The sequence below is a fragment of the Hippopotamus amphibius genome, chromosome 8, assembly GCF_030028045.1.
Source record: "Hippopotamus amphibius kiboko isolate mHipAmp2 chromosome 8, mHipAmp2.hap2, whole genome shotgun sequence".
NCBI lineage: Eukaryota > Metazoa > Chordata > Mammalia > Artiodactyla > Hippopotamidae > Hippopotamus > Hippopotamus amphibius.
This window is the reverse complement of record NC_080193.1, coordinates 18,056,746-18,075,338: the sequence shown is the minus strand read 5'-3', so window position 1 is coordinate 18,075,338 and position 18,593 is coordinate 18,056,746. Positions and strand designations below refer to the sequence as shown.

The 18,593-nt window shown below is 46.1% G+C and overlaps 1 protein-coding gene across 1 annotated transcript in view; it reads left to right on the top strand.

The window, feature by feature from the left end:
- Nucleotides 1–18,593, top strand: part of CUX2 (cut like homeobox 2) — a 255,122-nt gene that overhangs the window by 142,394 nt on the left and 94,135 nt on the right. The window contains exons 2-3 of the mRNA XM_057747176.1: nucleotides 12,252–12,362; nucleotides 15,968–16,015. Coding sequence (XP_057603159.1) covers nucleotides 12,252–12,362; nucleotides 15,968–16,015 — 159 coding nt within the window. The remainder of the gene's footprint in view (nucleotides 1–12,251; nucleotides 12,363–15,967; nucleotides 16,016–18,593) is intronic.

Genomic DNA, 18,593 nt, shown 5'->3' with positions numbered 1-18,593 from the left:
AGGAGTGAGTGGATCTCCTTTAGAGTGTGGGGTGGGGGCAGGGAGGACCCCACTAAGGAGGGGCCAGAGTTGGGGGGATGGGAAGGGATTGCAGGTGAAAGGAACTGCCCAGGCAAATGCCTGAGGGGTGGGAGAGAGACTGGCAAGTCGGAGGATAGAAGCCATCGGAGTGGTTGGAGTGCACAGAGTTAGGGAGAGATGTCAGCCCACATAAAACTGGAGCCTTGAGCAGTGGCTTCGCCCTGTATGCCCCAGTGCGGGGAGTCTGGATTGCGCTCTAAGCCCATGGCGAGTCCATCATGGACAGGTTTCAAGCCAGGCAATGGCAAGAGCTGATTCATGTTTTGAACAGCACACTCCAGCTGCTGCCTGGAAATTGGAATGCGGCAGGTAAGGGTGGGAGCTGGGAGGGAAGGAAGGAGGCCCTGGAAATAGTCCAGGCGAGGGATGATGGCAGCTTGGACGAAGGCGGCGGCAGGGGTGGTTATTATTTCTGGACAGTTAGAGATATTTAAGAGTGAGACGTGCCTGGGATTCGTTTCTTCTTCTTCTTCTCCTCCTGCTACCGGTGGGGAAACCGAGGCTCAGAGAGGTACAGTGACTTGGCCAGATCACAGCTAGCAAGTATAACAGCAAAGATTTGAACCCAGGGCTGCAGAGCTGCTGCCATCCCAGTGATCTGCCCTGTTTCTCAGTACTGCTGTTAGGTAGCTCAGCTTGACATTAAACCCCCGTCTCTAGCTGAGGTGAGGCTTACAAGCATTATCCCCATTTTACAGGTCAGGAAGTTGGGGCTCTGGGGTCAGGATCTCCCAGCCAGAGAGTGGCAGAGTCAGGATTCAAACCCAGCCCACGTTACTAAGTCTTCATGTAGGCCCAGTGCTGAGAAAATGAGTATCCTGTGTCTTAGGCCTCTTTAGGCTCTGGAGAAAGAAAGTCCCTGGTCTAGGATAGCGCAGTCTGTCATTCCGAAGTTTTCTCTTAGTAAATACAGTAAAAATTCAGTTCTGTACAGACTGTTTGCCTGTAGGTAGGGGGAGATTCTCTCATGCCCCCAAATACAGAGATGAAAATCTCCTTGGGTCTGGGGAGAGAGCATTTGGAGAGAAAGGTCTAATCTGTGTTGTTTGGGGACATGGCCTTTTGTGGTTTGGGGAGAGGAAAGGACACCCCCTTTTGCAGAAAGGATCGGTGTCTTGTCCTTGAACTTTCCTGATCAAGGCAGTGCCTGGCCGTGTAGGCCTTCCTGTCCGTTACTGTATTGACCATGCCAGGAAGGCAGTTGGGGGTCCTGGGTACAGTTTCAGGTAATTAAAGTTGGCTCCATGGGAATTTCACATTATGTGGATGATAAACATTTTAATAAACAATAGGTAGATAAAAGAGATGTTCATTCCAAAAATAAAATGTAGTCTTTCTTCTTCCTCTCCCTCCTCCCTTCCCTCCCTTTCACTGGAAGTGGAAGAATTATATATCGAGGACCTTACGCAGCTTGGTGTGAAATAAGACCCACACCTTGGAAAGGAAGCAGCCAATTAGACTTTTTATCGCGATGTTGGTGACAGGCTGGGACAAGGGACTCAGTCATGGGGTCGTCTGATTAGTAGGAGGCTCACAGGGACCCTCAGATGACCCTGCCTGGGGAACCCTTATTCAATCTGGGACTCCCTCCTGGAGATGGCATCACTCAAGCAAGTATCTTCTAACCCTAAAATGAATGGCCGTGGTGTGTGAGTTGCAGCCAAATTAGGACTGGCTTTAAGGGGTATCCCTGCAGGTTAGGAACAAAGGCAGAAATGGAGGCGGGGCATTTAGTTTGAACTCTGGCTCCCTTTTCCTCCTTGTCTCCCCTACGAAATATTTTTCTTTAAAAATATTTGTCTTCACGCTTACAAACTAGACTCTACAGGGCATTTATTAAACACCAATTCCTGCCATTTGTTTAGGAAGAAATTACATTTACAGATTTCTTCAGGTCTTCTCAGTAACCCCTCAGACATCCTGACCTTTATTTAACCAATGAAATAGTGGGCAGTGGAAGGTCTGTCACTTGGCAAAAGTCAACAGCAAATTAGGGGACAAGTGGTGTCCACATAGCAAGCACTTAGCTCCCGTGATACAATGAGTAACCACCACTGTGGCCCCTAGCAAGTGCCTGGCACATAGTAGGCGCTCAGTAAACACTGAAATGAGTGAATGAGTGATTACTGGATATGACCCCCTCCCTCTATTTTAACAGAGGAGAGGGAAGAGCACAGAGAGCAGCTACCTAGCCAGCTCACCCAGCTGGACCAGATGTGTTAGCCCTAAGAGGGATACGTGGGGTCCCTGGCCCCTCACCTGACACCACCAGAGTGGGGACAGGGCTACTTTATTTTCCTGGTGCCACAAGGTTTTACATCTGAGAACTCTGGAATATAAAGCAGCAATCAAGGGCAGGAGGAAGTGATCGGATGTGGCTCCCAGGTTTGTGGCGAGATAATTAGGTGTTTGATTGGCATCCTCTCTCAAGGACAGCCACCTCCAGGTCCCGCCTGCAGCAGGAACTGGCTTGTTTTCCTGGCTGATGCTTGGGGGTGGGGGTGGGGCCTTGGAGGTGGGGGTGCAAGTTCTCATGGGGGGGGGTTTGGAGCCAGGGTTGGCCAGCATGTCTTTCATTTGTTCCTTTAGTCATACATTCATTCCTTCAACAAGTGTTGAGCACCTACCATGTATTGAGCATCAGGGATACAGAAGTGGCCCAAACAAAGCCCATGTCCTTCTGGAGCTGACATTCAGGAAGGGTGGCTAGTGGGAAGAGGCAATAAATAAATAGAGTAGCAGCTAGATAAATGTGTTGACGACAAGTGCCATTTAGAGAAACAGGCAGAGAGAGAAGAATGGGTGTGGTAGGGAGGAGGTGCTTGCTATTCTAAACAGGAAGGTAGGACAGGCTTCTGTAAGAAGACAGTGTAAGAACTGAGACTCAGGGGAGGCAAGGAAAAGACCCTTGTAGAATTCTAAACAAACAAAGAAACAAAAAAACCCCCAGCAGTTCGGGAAGAGGGAACAGCCAGTACACAGGCCCTGTGGCAGGAATGTGCTTGACGTGTTCAAGAACCAGCAAAGATCCTGTGTGGCTGGAGGAGAGTGAATGAGGAGGACGTAGAAGGAAGTGAGGACAGAATAAGTCACGTGAGGCCTTGACATCAAGGCGAGCACTTTGGCCTTGATGCTGAGTCAGGTGGGAACTATGGAGTGGTTTTGAGCAGAGGAGGGACAGAATGTGACTTGGGTTTAACAGTATCCCTGTGGCTGTCAGGTGGGGAAGGGACTTGTAGGAGAGTGAGGACAGCAGTGGGGAGCTCAGTGAGGAGGCCTCTATGGTCACCCAGGTGGCAGCAGTAGAGAGGATGAGTAATGGTTGGGTCAAGCTGACAGGATGTGTGGTGTCCCCACTGCAACCCTGGGCCTCAGCCCAATACCAGAGAAGGGAAGGTTGCTGCCCCCTCGGGGCTCAGGACTGGCAGTGGCCCCAGCTCAAGTGCCAGCCCTGGCCCCTGAGCACCCAAGCACCTCCTGCACCCTGGACCGCCTGCCAGCCACAGGTCTCTCATCCTTCCTGCACCCCTAAGAGGGAAGGCATGCCATGAATCCATGTTACAGCAATGAAGTCAAGGGTCTGCCCAAACTCACAGAGCCATTAAGTAAGAACGTCTAGACTCGAACCTGCTCTGCCTGCCGAATGTGAGCTCTTGGCCTGCCTCCAGCCAAAAGCAAATTGCCACAGGATTTTCTGGAAATCAGAACTTTGGAAGCTGCTAGGAAGGCCTGGTGGACCACAGTTTTAATTTTCTATGTGCCCTACATGACCAAACACTCCATGTGGGCAGGACTTGGATCTGATTTGTTCTGGGCAACATTGTTGGCACTTAAATTATAGTTGAGTAGATGAGTGAGTGACTGGATGGATGGACGGATGGACGGACAGATGGACAACCAGATGGACAGAGACTGACCAGGCCCAGCCATGCTCCTGATCTTCATGCCACAAGAGTCCTTGTCTAGGACACACAGGTCAGGGGAAGGTAGCCCCATGAGCATCTGGAGGAAAGAATCTGGAAGAAAGTGTGACCTTGGCAAGTGGGTTTATTTCTCTGCAGGTACCATGTGTAAAATGGCACCTGCATCACAGGACCATTCATTTGCTCCCTCAAGCACATGTTTCTAGAGAATCCACTGCATGGCAAGCACTGTTGGGAAAATTAAATGAACTTTTGTGTGCCAGTTAACATGGACCTAGTAAGCACTCTATGGGACAGTTATTATATTATTGTGATCACTGCACTGGGAGTTTGCTTAGAAGTTGTTGGCAGCCTCACCCACACACCCAGGCCTTAAGGTTTGGCCACAGTCCTCTCAATGGGCTCTGTGACCCGAGTGTGAACTATCACCCTTGCCCAGCTGATGGAAATCAGTAAAGCCAGCTTGGCTGAGAACTGTTTCTCATAGGCACTGCCCCTTGCCCTGGCCCTTAGATAATTGGCCCAATACATCTTGGCATCTGAAATTTACATACGATGCAAGGAGTGATGGATGGCTCTGGTAACCTGGTCTGTCTCTCAGCCAAGGCTCAGTTATCCATCTCAGTGGGCTGCAGAGCCATCCATCTTTTCTTCTTGCTCATGGCAGGCCAGCCTGTGTCCTTCATCCCAGGTCATCCCCCAGTCCCCTGCTAGAGCCAGCCTCTGAGGCCACTCTGAAGGCAACATACCCATCATGCCCCACAGCATCCCCAGAAACCCTCCTTCTCGGTGTTTGCCTGGGACTCTTGATGGCAAAGCCCTGAATGGCTCCATGGCCCTGAGATACAGAATGGGTTGTTTGGCCTCCCAAAGAGGGCCCCCCCTTGCTCCTGCCACAAAGGGCTTCTCATGTTTATATCTACTAACAGTCATTCATTCACGAGTGTTTTTTGAGTGCCTTTATGCATCTCCCGTTTAGCTAGAACCTGTGGCTACAGCTGTGAACAAGACAGGCACTGTCCCCACCCATGAGGGGCTGACATTCCATTGGAGAGAGTATGGGCCCTGAAGATCCTAGACACTGTGCCTCCCGCTTTAGCTACTTATAATCTGGTGCTCAAGGGATTTTCTCAGTAACGCTCTGGGCACAAATTTGTATCCCCATTTTACAGATAGAGAAACTAAGGTTGAGTGTCTTGTCCAAGCTCACACTGCTAGTGAGGGGTCAGAGCCAGAATTTGGACACAGGTCTGTGGTCCCTGAACATTGCCGTTGTTCCCCAGATGGATCAGGCTCTTTCCAGGTTTCTGACATACAGCATTCATTCATTCATTTATTTGACCAACAAACATTTCTAAAGTGCCTACTGTGTAACAGGAACTGTTCTAGGCACTGAGGTTAAGGAGGAAAGGACCAAAATCTCTGTCTTGCTATCATGGAGTTTTTATTCTAGTAAATAAAATTTAAGTAAATAAAATACATAGTGTGTTTGATAATGATACATGTTAAGGAGAAAACTAAAGACAAGAAGAGAGAGACCAGCTAGGGGGCTATCACAATAATCCCATTTCCTCTGTGTGGGATGCTTACCTTCCTTAACCAATTCATCCCCTGAACCCAGGTCAAACTTTCCCACCTTGGTGACTCTTTACCCCGTCACAGCAACTCATCTTGCTCTCTGTGTTCCCGTCACACTGTATGCATACTTTTCACGTTGTACTTAGGCACACAGTGTTGGAATTGACCTGTCTTTCTCCTCCACTGCACTGTGAACTCCTCAAGGACAGAGACTGTGTTGGTTAATTTCTATATACCAGTACCTAGCACTGTACCTAGCACAGAATTGGGGCTCAGTCATTAGTTGAATGGATTATTAGATGGGGATGGATGGATGGATGATGGATTGATGACTGGTTGAGTGTGAGAGATTGGATAGATGGATGTTGGATGATCATTTGGACAAATAGATGAATGGCTGATCAGTTCAAAGATAGATGATCTGTTAGATAGATAGATGGATGGATGGATGGATGGATGGGTGGATGGATGGATAAATGGATGGTTGGTTGGGTGATTGGATGGAAGTTGGATAAAGGGCTTCCAGCCTGGGTAACTTAATAGGTACTGGCAGCCCCTGCCCAAGTTGGGAACCACACAGTGATTTAATTAGTAGAAGTAGGTAAAATGCTTATCTCTCCCTTACTCCATCAGTTTCCATACCCACACAAAGGCAATTCAGGGCATATGTTAGGGTTTCACTCTGCTCTGGAGATGATGTCTTATATAATGGCCTTTATCCCTTTTACTAGAATTATTTATGCCCTGACTTGTCTTATTTGGTTTCTGAGCCCTTGGAGGATAAAGACTGTATCTTGAGTTATTGTTGTCAGTCCCCTAGCATACTGGAGATCAGGGATGGATGGATGGACGGGTAGATGGATGGATCAATGTACAACATCTCTGGTTGCATCTCCCTGCAGTAAAGAGAAAGCAGAGTTCCAGGTTTGTCTTGGGGGGAGTTGGTGACTGTCTCAAGTCATAATCATTGATCATCCTTGTTTTCCAGACCTGGCCTGGAATGTCAACTTCCACTTCATTCATATATCCTTACAGGAGATAATATACATAAAATGCTTAGCACATTCCATAAATACTAGCATGTATAATCTCGTAAGCATGAATGTTAGCCATGAGCTATTGTTTTCTATAAGGAATGTCTGTATAAGGTTTCATTTGGAGAAAAGTTTCTAGGGCTTTAAAAATAAAATCTGGTGGCAGATATCAGAAAGGGATAACAGGCGCACAGAGGAGATGCCCAGACTTGGAGGGGAGGGTCCAGGAAGCCTTCCTGGAAGAGGGGACATTTAAGCCAAGACACAAAGGATAATAAGATCAGATGCAAAGACAGAATGAGATCATCTGTGCTGAAGGAATGAAGTCTGCTGAGTCATGGAGTTGGGAGACCCTGTTGCCTTTGGATTCCTGCAAGGAATTCAGTCTGGTTGGGAAGGAAACAAAGAGATGGAAAGATGGGAAGGACTGGCAGAGACCCAGTGACACCTAGATGGGGAGTGTGGCAATTGTGCTAGAGTAGTGGAGAGCCAGAGGTGGGTTTTGGGCAGGGGAGGGACATACTGAGGAAGAGTTTCTTTTCCTTCATGAAATCCCTTCAAAGTATGGGAACACCTGAGGTCCTTGCTTCCTTAATCCCTAATCTCCAACAATTGCTGCCTCGTTTTTGGAAGGTCTCTTTTCAGAGTTGGTATTAAGGGGACATGTCTGAGTGTTTGGGTTTCTTTGGAGCTGAGAAGAGTGTGAGCATATGCTGGGGGAACTGACATGCATATGCACAGTTCAGACATGTCTTATGTGTGCTTTCTCTATAAGAACATAGCATCTAGCTCAGATCACCTGGAGGGTCAAGGTCATGTGTTAAACTTCTTTCAAAAATAAGTATTCTTATAAGATTCCCAATCCTTCCTGGTTGGGGAAACACAGTTGAACTGAGAATGTTCAACTTGCCCTCCCCATAGATAACCAACAGTTTTCCTTCCCCACCCAAGAGCTACCTTCCCTTCTGAGGAAATCCAGCCTCTTAACCAGCTATGTGGCTTGGGCAGGTAACCTAAGCTGTTTTGTCTTAGTTTCCTCATTTCTAAAATGGGAGAATCAGATTCAATTGGTATTAGCTAAAGTGTGGGACATAGCCACACTGATAGGACGTGAGATGATTGTAAGTAGATCTGACATTAGAAGGGATTGACTTGTGTCGGGAGGAACAGTTATCCCTTCTCAGTGGTCATCCATTCCTTCTCATTTGAACAAGAAGAAAGTCTCTACCTTCAACACCTCTCCAGCACTTGCCAACCTCCTTTTATAACAAAGACAAACAGCAGTGCTTTGTTTTCATTGTACTTTTGTTTTAAAGACTGCCATCTGTTTATGGCATAGGGTCCTCTAGTGATAAAAAATAATTTCCTTTTCAAATATACGTATTTAGGTTAAAAAAAAGAGGGGGTTGTTATGTAAAGGTCAGGAACAGGCAAAATTTATCTATGATGCTAGGGTCAGAACGATGGTTACCTTCAGAGGGTGCTCTCTAGGAGAGGGCACAAGGGAGCCTTCCGAGGTGCTAGGAGTGTGAATATTCTGTATATCCAGCTGGGCAGTGGTTACAAGGGTATAAAAATTTGACCTCAAAATTGAACTGAAAGCTATGCAAAAATAAAGAAATAAGAGTCAGTTTGAAGATAAATATCAAGGAAATAGTAATTTATGTAGAATATCAATACGGCAAAATGCGTGCAGAGGGGTAGTATGTATGGTTGAAGTTCAGACAGTGATGGACTGGACAACCTCAAAAGTTCCTTCTGGCTCATATATTCTGAGACTCTGAGTGCCTTAGAAGTTCCAAGGTTGCCCAGCAAGCTGATGGTAGACCCTCTCGGAGCTAGGGGCACTCCCCAGGCGGTGGGCATTTCCTGTGGGCAGGCAGTGGGGCTGTAGGTCCCATCAGAAGAGCCCTTCTTCCCTGCCTCAGCCTCTTCTGCTGCTCCTGGTCCAGGGTGGCGCTCAGTCTCCGCTTCCTTCCTCTCTGCACACTGGCCCGAGCCTCAGCTGCATCTATCATCTGCTTCAAGCTCATTAAAATTATTTCTTTTTAGTTGCAAATGGGCTGTTTATGATGATCATTATTTGAATGGTCTGCGCCGGGCTCCGGGCTGTCTGTCTGCTGCTGATGGCCGGTTAATCAGATGAGTCTTCTCCCCGCCTGGGCCTGGCCCAAAGTCTGGGGCTGTGTTAATCATGGCTCCCCTAGGGCTGGGGAGCTGGGGGGCCAGGTGGGAGAGTATCCCAAGTTCTACCTGATCATCAGAGAGGCCCTGCTACCTGTGTGTGTGTATGGGGATTCAGACACTTATTTCTAAAACGCAGCTTCGGACCTGTGCTGGTTTATGTTTATAAGAGTTTCTTATATTCCTTCAATATAAATACAGTGCTGTGAGCTTTTTTATTTTAAATGTGTTTATTTTAAAAGACTTGTCAATTCTGTTGTTGGCTCTCTTGCTTTGTTAATGTTCAAATAGTCTTATCTTTTAGGGTGGGAGAGAGTGGTTTTTAATGTCTTTGCCTGATAGAGTAAAACTTGGCAATACTTTGTCATCCTTTTATTGGGGGGTGAGGGTGTGAGATTTTTACTGACCTGTGAAATCCAGAACTCTTATAATCACTGGTCTAGTGGGATGTTTTCTGAGATCTCAGTTTATCTAAATTAATATCAGCCAATATTTCTTGAACACTTATACTGTGCTTGATGCTTTACACATTTATAACTTTTAAAACAAGCTCCCTGAACATCCCTCAGTTAGTGGGGAAGTGGAGCAGAAGCCCTATCAAGAGCAGGGCATTACAATTTTGCCTTAATAATCCGCCAAAGAGATAATTCACACCTGAGTTATTAGGACTGTAATTTGTTTCTTAGTCCCTGCTTAAATCACCTTAAAAACATATTAATGTGTTCCTCACATGAAATGATGTATATAAGGAGCTTAGCATGGTGCCTGGTACATGTAAGCAACCAATAAGTGGTAGTTATGATTATTTACTGTTGTTGTTGTTGTTGTTGTTGTTAGTGTACTTCCCATAGAAATGTGGCAAGAATTCAGAGTTGAAGGATGAACATAGATGTAAGGCAAAGTTGAGAAGAACATGGACATCAGTCACATCGTCTGCTCCTCTAGGGATGAACAGGAAAGACACCAAGAACTGGGCTTGCATGGCTCTGGGGTTGGATGCCTGCTGATGTTCCCCATCTGGCCTCACCTCTGCCTTGTCTACGGTGTGGACACAGCAGACAGATTTGTACCCACGGGCAGCCTGGAGGTTAGGGTGGAGGGAGCCAGTGCAGTCACACAGCATAATTGTCTCATACAGCACATCAGACAGTTAAGAATTATCCTGCTCTGAGATTTCCTTTTGGAACCTGGGTTTGATGTTTTAAATAAGGAGTCAAAGTTCAGCCCCCACCAGGTTGCTGGGATGCTGGGAGAGGCAGTATCCCAGAGATAAGAACATTGTGTCAGATATATGATCATTCAAAACCTTGTGATGTTAGCCCAAGTCCCAATTCTGTTTGTCCTGTAGCAATGTAAAAATCACACCTTTATCTTCAAGACAGATGAGAAAAACTAAGAAAAACTGAGTACTCTCCCGCAACTCAAATGGACCATGACACTCCAGTTCCTTTTCTCCTGCCAAGTGAGGGTCTGTCCACCTGGCTGCACCACCTAGTTGGTTTTTGTTTACCTTTGATCAGTTCTATTGCTACAAACACCAATCTCTCCCTAGTCACTCAATATTTTGGTCATGGTCAATTGTGGTTTCTTTATTGGAAACTACAATTATTTTTAAATAATGATAAACCAGAAGGCTCCTTATTCTCTCTGTCACCTTGGCAGACTGTCAGAAGTTGTTTCTGTTTCTCTCTCTCCTCTCCCATGACACCTTGATCCTCACCTGGCTCAAAAATTCAGTGGGGCGTTTAGACTGGAAGCCCCTGCACCTTGGGGTTGGTGTACCCAGTGCTGTGGCAGAGAATTGATTTCAGCACCTTGGAGAGCACCACATTTCCAGTCCCTTGCCCTCCTATTTTAATGGGTACTTTTTTACCTTGACCTTCTCCCTTCTTGTCTCGTGATTCTCCAAAGAGGTTAGACATTTCTCCAGATAATAGAAATTCCTTTCCCGATTTCTCCCAAAGCTTCCACAGGCAGAGACACTTATCCTGGGTTTGGGGTAGGCGCTCCAACCTCCAATGGGTATGAGGATTACGGTGCTATGGTGAATTGCTATTGAGCCGATTTACCAACTCTCAGACATGATATAGGACAATTACCATGCATTTCGTCTCTTAGAGAGAAAAGGATTTGCAGCGGGTTAATAGTACTTTTATTTCATTATCTAATGGTAAAAGTGTTTCATTGTGTGTGCAAGATGAATGCGTATTAGCGATGACAAATGGGGTCTTTCAGCACGGTGCCGGGCATCATCATACATATGTTAGATTAAAGAGTTCACCCTAGAAATACACTCTCGCATCTGCATGTGTGTTTTTAATAAATCTGATTGCAGAAATTTATTGCATCATCGGATTTAGGAAATTACGGGGCTTGATTGCTACAAATATAATCGGGTGATATATACAGAAATGCTCCTCGAGTTATGGTCCAGAAAAAAGCCCATCTCGGGATGGTGCAAGAAAGCAGCAGACCACATAAACAGAGCATTTCTTGAATTATGCAAATGAAATCCATGACAACTCATGGTGAATTGTACGCCCCTTGTGAAACTGCCACCATTAAAGTGAAGAAAGCTGTGAGGGGGTGATCAAATATGCATGTACGACCAGCAGACATTGCCTGTCGTGTGTGAGCTGGAGCGTCCCCCACTTCCATCCCTCACTCTCTTTTTTTCCCTCCTTGGTACATCCTGTAAAAACCTGGTCTGAAACCTTCACTGCACATAAGCAGGCAAGGCTGCTTCCAATCCTTTTCTTCTGAATCCAGGAGTCTTCAATGAAATATCTCTTATACTTGAAGTGAACCTTAAATGATTTACTGCAGGATACACAAAAGGTCATCTTGCTTCTTATTGGCACCTTCATTTTTCCAAAATCTACTGAAATTAAAAAGCCATCTATATCTTAAGAGGCGTATTTATGAACCCTTAAGTGTAAGTAAGTCATAGTTGGAACGGTTCCCACCTCTGATATATGAAAGCTGTCGACAGCACTTTCTTACACTATAATATGCCCATACAATATGCCGCACTTTACTATTTTGACACGGTTTGGAGATGTTTTCTACAGTTACTGACAAGCTTATGCCATCACTCCCTTGGAAATTTAAGAGGTGGGGCAGAGGCGTAAGGGAGAAATGAAAAAAAACAACTCCACCCAACTTTATGGGAGATTATTGATCTGGCCTGACTTCTGACAAGCAAAAAAAGCTGTCCTGGATTTTTTTCAGTTGCATCCCCAGTTTCGTAAATTATTCATTTGTGCCAGGAGTCAATATCCTGTCTTTTCTCAGCCTTTTTGTGAGTTAAGAAAACTTGTTTGGAATGCTGTTTTGTACAATAATTAAAAAGGAAAAGGAGGAAAAAAATCTTTTTCTTTTCTCTTTCTCTCTCTCCCTCTCTCTCTGTGTCTCTCTCTCTCTCTCTTTTTTTTTTTTATTATTGTTCCAGAAGGAGCTTAATTCCGTCGCTTCCGAGCTGTCTGCACGGCAGGAGGAGAGTGAACATTCTCATAAACATTTAATTGAACTCCGCCGGGAATTTAAGAAAAATGTACCTGAGGTACAGTATAGTTGCTGTTATAGAATTAACTCAGTAGGAATGCAGATTTTTCTCTGTTCAAGCTATATTTTGAAAACTATAGACATAAGTGACTAACAAGAAAAGAAGCTAATTAGCCACAAAGAAAAATTACAACCCTCAACCTTTCAGTGTTCCCTGGTATAGCAGTGCTCAGCAGTGCTGTCTAGAGTAAGAACAGGACGCTTCTCCATGGAAGTCACTGTTTTTGAGGGCTCTATACAACATCTGTTTTCCCCTCACGTTAATGTCTAAGTCAAATGCTTGGCCTTGATGGCAAAGACAATTTGTCTAGAGTTCCTGATTTTATTTTGCTTTCCCGTTGGAGTCCGGGAGATGATGGCTGTAGACTCTTATCACCCTTTCCGGTCCTTCCCTCGATATCCATGTCTGAAACTGTCTCCCACCCCCCATAAACATGCCTCATTCTTCCCCTTCGCCTCCTCCTTTGCAGCTCCAGCCACCAGCATTGTTTTTCCCAGCTGCCATGAGAGTGGTGCAGTTAATGACCAGCCCCTGCAATGTAAGAGTCCCCCAGGGGAAGAGACGAGAATGGACATGTTTCTTTCTTCACAGGGGTGAATGTGTGAATTTTTTTTCCTCCTCTATCAGGCCCCCTGTTGCTTCTCAAATTTTTTTTTTAATGATGGAAATAAACACAAATAGGAAAAAGAAAACCTTCTGACTCCATATAATGTTGGCAGGGATGTGACACATCAGAGCTATGACAGGAAACAGATCCCCACCCATTCCCAAAGCCTGCTGTGCTCCTCTGTAGTTAGCAGAGGGTTGATCTCTCTCTCCCAACCTACTCAGGTGGCCTGGATCTTGGGAGGACAGCCAGACAGGGTCTGCCGTTCCAGAGGTATCAGACCTGGACATGTTGATTCCACTCTACCTGTTGGAGTCACCTAGTGATCCTATTTCCATCTTACTGATGGAGGAGGGGGCCATGGAAAGATGGAGAAGAAGCCAGCCTACCCAGGAATCAAGCCACATGAGTGCAGAGGGGTCAGCCTCTTAGCTGTGAAATCCTCCTCACACCAGTCATAAATATCTTTGTTTCTTCAAAGCGAGAGTGGGAAGTAGGATCTAGTTAGAACTTGTCTATGGAGCAACTCTGGAAGGAATCAGGTTTGAGAGCTGAGAGAGGGTGCACCTGAAGAAGGGGCAGGAATCTCAGATCTGAGCGTGCCTCCCACTCTATGGCTCCAGAAAGGCCAAGTCAAGCACTGGGTTTGACTGGGAGCTAAGAAGGCATAGGGATATTATGAGCTTCCTTCCCCTCCCTCTTAGAACAGAGAACAGCTGGGTCTTTACACTGATTTTTCTGTCCAGAATGAGAGAACCAGAAGCTTTGCCTCTGACTCTCCCGTCTCTGGGAAGCAGAGATGAAACAGCCACAGATCTTCACAGGCCACCATTTCGTCCTCCTTCCCCCAGGCCACGTGGGTGCCCCCAGGTGATGAGGGAAATCCAGGCCAGGTTTTAAGCCTCTGAGTTCAGCTTACATAATTTTAATACTGCATAATTATGCAATTATGTAATTAGGAGGAATAAGTTTCCATTCCTATTATAGTCGCGCCTCTGAAAATTCTCATTTTTGGAACTAGTCTCTCCTGATGGGGGAGTCATGCCAAGACTTTATTTAAGAATATCATCTGGCTGGTGCCCAGCTCACCTCCTGCTGGTGCCTTTGCTCAGTTTCCCCCAGGGGTTAAGCATACAAGGCAGTAGGCTTCTAGAAATGGCTGGCATTGGCCCAAAGTCCCACCAACGCCACCATGGCTCTCAGATTTGAATCCCCTAAATTCATTTGAGTGTGGGGTTGTGAACAGAGCCTGTCTGGGGAGTCTGTTGACCTGTGTTGAAATTCCAACTGTGCAGCTCACTCTGTTTTGGGACCTTGAATAAGGCAGCCCCTCTTGGGGCCTCTGTGTCCCTTTCTGTAAATTCAGGGGGCTGAAGATGGTTTTTGAGCCCCTTCCAACACCTACAATTCCTGAACCCAGACCAGAGGTTTCCTGTTGATGTGTTTTATTTGGTCTGTAAAAGTCTTTCAAATTTTACAATAAGTTGTCAATGTTTAGCATCTCTGATTTCACCTCAAAACTCAGATTTCCGGTATCTTTTGATACTGTTTGGTAGATCTGGCCACAAGGATGCTCCATGCGCACGTGGTGGTCATCAGAAACAGCTGAGCAACTGCCTGAGATTTGCCACAGGACCTCCCAGGCTGTCTCCCTCCTGTCCACTTCCTTCAGCCTCTGTGGGCATTTGAGTTTACAACCCGCAACCTAGGTTTTCCTAAGTTTCCTTTTCCATGCTCAGCTTTTGTACTCACGGTTCCTTTTGATCAAATAAATCCATTAGGTTCACACGCACTCCCTACGTCCCTCCTGAAGATCCCCAGCATACGTCAGTATATCAGTGGCTCTGAGAAGCCCTGGGGGCCACAAATCAGTCAGAAAATGTACCCGGGGCCCAGAAGAAGAATTGTTTGCAGGGACAGAAGCAACACAACCCTATTTCATAGTTAAGGGATTTATTCTTCACCTAAAATATGTATTCTTCAGCCATCTCTTCCTTTCCTGCTTCTCTCTGCTATCCCCTCTCCATTCTCTCCAGCACCCCCAGCTTCTCCTCCCATGGGGGCTTCCTGTGGGCCATAGATGACAGCAGTTAGGGTAGTCACCAGTGGGTCTCAGAGGAAGCTGGAACATTTATGGTTGGGATCTTGGGACCCTTGGTTCTAAAAGGCCTCCCTCTTGCATGCTGGAGAGAACCCATGGGGGTCCCATCAGGGGTGCCTTTGGGGCTGAGAACTTCAAGATCACTTGAGAAAGGCATGAAATTAGGGTTCAGCAATAGGAGGCTGCCTTCTGAAGACAGCCTGGTGCCATGGAGTTTATCAAACATTTACAGAGCCCTTCTTCTGAGCTGGAGGGTGCCATGGCAGGTGACCCCACCAAGTGCCCAGAAATCTCACCTTCTGGTGAGGATAGAGCAACAGCACAGTACAGAGTGGTGTTGCTAAAATGCCAGATGTCTTTGCTGGAGGGGGCGGCTGGGTGGGGAAGCAGAAATGGCAGCCTAGGGAGACATCTCCCGAGCAACACCTGAAGGACAGAGGTTTTCATGTAGGGGCTTTGGTGACATGGCCCTGGGTGTGGATCCTCTCCAGTGCCAGCTCCAAAGAATGTTCTCTGATGGACCGCCAGTCCCGCAAGGTACTTTGCATAAAAGAACATTCCATGATCAAATCCATTTGGGAAATGCCACTTCCTTTCTTCCTCTTCCAGAAATTCCCAGTGTGAATTATATACAAGGCTCCAAAAAGTCCTACAGGGGAGAAACTTGATGTTGTGCTTGATGTGCCCCAACTGGATCTGTCTTGGCATCTTTGTATATGTTTGAGTCTGTCTGTAGGTATATATATGAGGGACCCTCATGAAACCTCATGGAGTGCAGGACACGGGACACACTTGGGAAATACCGATTTGGGGGACAACAGTGAGCTGCAAGCAGGGGCCAAGGGGGTATCCCACTTGGCACCATGGTGAACTCTTCGCTGATCTCTTTTACAGGAAATCAGAGAGATGGTGGCTCCTGTATTAAAAAGCTTCCAAGCTGAGGTAAGACCCAAGGCCTGTGGCATGTCACAAAAACACTTCCCAGTCCCCTCTCCTGTCCCACCTGGAGTTGCCAGAGGATGCCAGCAGCAGAGAAACTCCCCTACCCCCATTGCAGACTACCTCATGCCCTCCATATCAGCCATGCTATCATGATAAGGATGGGTTCTCTGTTCTGTTTGATGGGATTTCTGCCTCCCCTGAAATTCTCTCTACCACCCACCCTCTGAGTATATAAAATCTACACTATTCACATCCTTTCCTGCCAACCCATTGGGCCCTAGTTCCTTTGGCGGCAGCTGAGCTGTCCTCAGCCAGTTGTTTCTCTTGCCTTCCTGGAGCCCTGGGATGGAGCTGAACCTCCCCCATTTCTCCACTTTGCTTGACTTTGTGACCAAGATTCTGAGAATGTCCACTTGTCTGGCTGGTGCAGGAAGGTAGACTAGGAAAAGAATAGAATTACACTGAGTCAGGGGAGTGGAAGGGGAAGCCATTTCTCCAGTGTTCTGTCTTCAGGGGCCTCTTCTCAGTCTTCCCCTGGATTCAGGCAGGACCCTGGAAGGATTGGTCCTTCTCAGAGCTCACCAGTGGAGATACGTTTTAAGTCTGTGGTCTGCCAAGTGCCACATTACTTCTAAATCTGTCTCTTCGGAACCACATAAGCGCATAAGGCAGTATTAAAGTAAACAATAACTGGATTTACACAAATGTTGCTGATTTCCATATTTTTCATCCTTTTATTACTGAGTTGACTGATGTGCTTATTTATTTATAGGGCCACCCGGTATTGATTCATTTGGTTGTGAGGTGCCTGAGCTGGAAGGGGGTGGGAAAAAACCAGAAAGAAGACCAGTGATGTTAGAAATGTGTTGTCATGGCTTTGTGTTTTTAAAAAAAGGCCCCCATCTGCCAGCTCATGGTCCCATGAGAAACACTCAGCACACAAGCCCTCTCAGGCAGCTGACCCCTCTGTCCAGCCCGAGGACAGGCAGGGTCTTGTGTAGAGCATCACTTTCTCAGTCATTCCCTTGCTTGGGTTGGTGCGGCAGAGCTTCTCTTAGCCACTTAGAGCCTCAGTTTCCCTGTATGTTCAAGTGGAATAGAGGCACTACAGATCTTTTCGTGTTGTTTTGAGGACTAACTGAAATATAATGAAAGGAAAGCGTTTAATGTAATTCCTGGCACACAGAGAGCCGCTAAGGAGTGAAGAGCACAGACTCTGGAGTCAACTTGGTTTTGAATCCTGCCTCTGCTAGTTACTAGCTGTTTAATCTTAGGCACGTTACTTGACCTCTCTGTGCCTCTATGTCATACTCTATAAAACTGGGTAATAATTATACCTGTTTCATAGGGTTGTGATTGAGGAAGAACAAAGTTAATACTCATGGAGTGGTTAGGACATTATCTTGCATATTAGAAATCTTATTATTTTATTATTTCTGTTATCAATCACCTTCAACACATATTTATTTGGCCTTCACAATGCCTGGGTTGAAATCTGCCTCTTTTCTAACTAGATGTTCAACGCTTTTTATCCAAAAGAAGGGAGTTTTCTGCCCTCTAGGAAGCAGGCATGACTCATGTCATCTTTTCAATAGAAGAAAGAGTTAAACATTATATTTCAGCAGTGATCCAGAGAAGACCCAAGTGCAGCATGGTAGAAAGCACATGTGAATCAGACTCAAATTGGCCTGGCTTGACTCTCAGCCCTGCTGCTTATACTAGCTGTGTGTCCTGGAGGAATTTGCTTAACCTCTCTGAGCTGCAGCTTTCCTCCTCTGGTAAATGAGGCTAACGGTAAGGATTCTAAGAACTAAGCAGGATGGAGGCAGTTGACATGGTGTCTGGCACACAGTTGGTGCTCAATAAGTGCAGGAGGAGAGAGAGAGTCTTAGTGGGGCCAAAAGAGACAAAGCTGAGTTCTCATTTCCAAACCCATGTGGCGTGTTGAATAGACACCATTTAAATAGCTGGGAATCGTCAAAGAACTTCGTTAATTTTTTTAAGGGGGTTTTCCATCGTCCCTTTAATGCACCAAAAAGACGACGTTTGTCTGGAGTTTTATTCCCAAAACCCCTGCTTTCTTCATGATCTATTGACTAATCCATTGCGGCCGCCATGTCCCTCCCAAGAGCCTCAGGGGAGAAACGCCGGCAAAGAAAGGTGTTAATAAAAAGCATCTTCTTCGTCCAGAACAAACTGCACACACACACAGGCCGTTTATAATCCAAATTTGATTTTCATTTTAATTTTTTTAATGAGGGTTCATCCTTTATGCCGCTTCCCTCTTGTGATCCACTAGGCACTGGGCTCAGAGCTGAGGATTCCCAAGTGGGCATTAATCACCTCCCAGGAATATTTCCTGAGGCACACACCTTCCAGAGTCACATAAACTAACCCATAAAACGCCAAGGCTGAATATCTTGCACGTCATTCCTTCCTCCACAGTGCGGACTTCTTGTTGAAATATAACATGTTCAAATTCCTTAATTTCACTCCACCAGCCCTGGTGTATACAGAACATGGGCATCCTTTTATCTTTTCATACTGTATATGTGGGGGTCTTTTTTTCTTTTTCTTT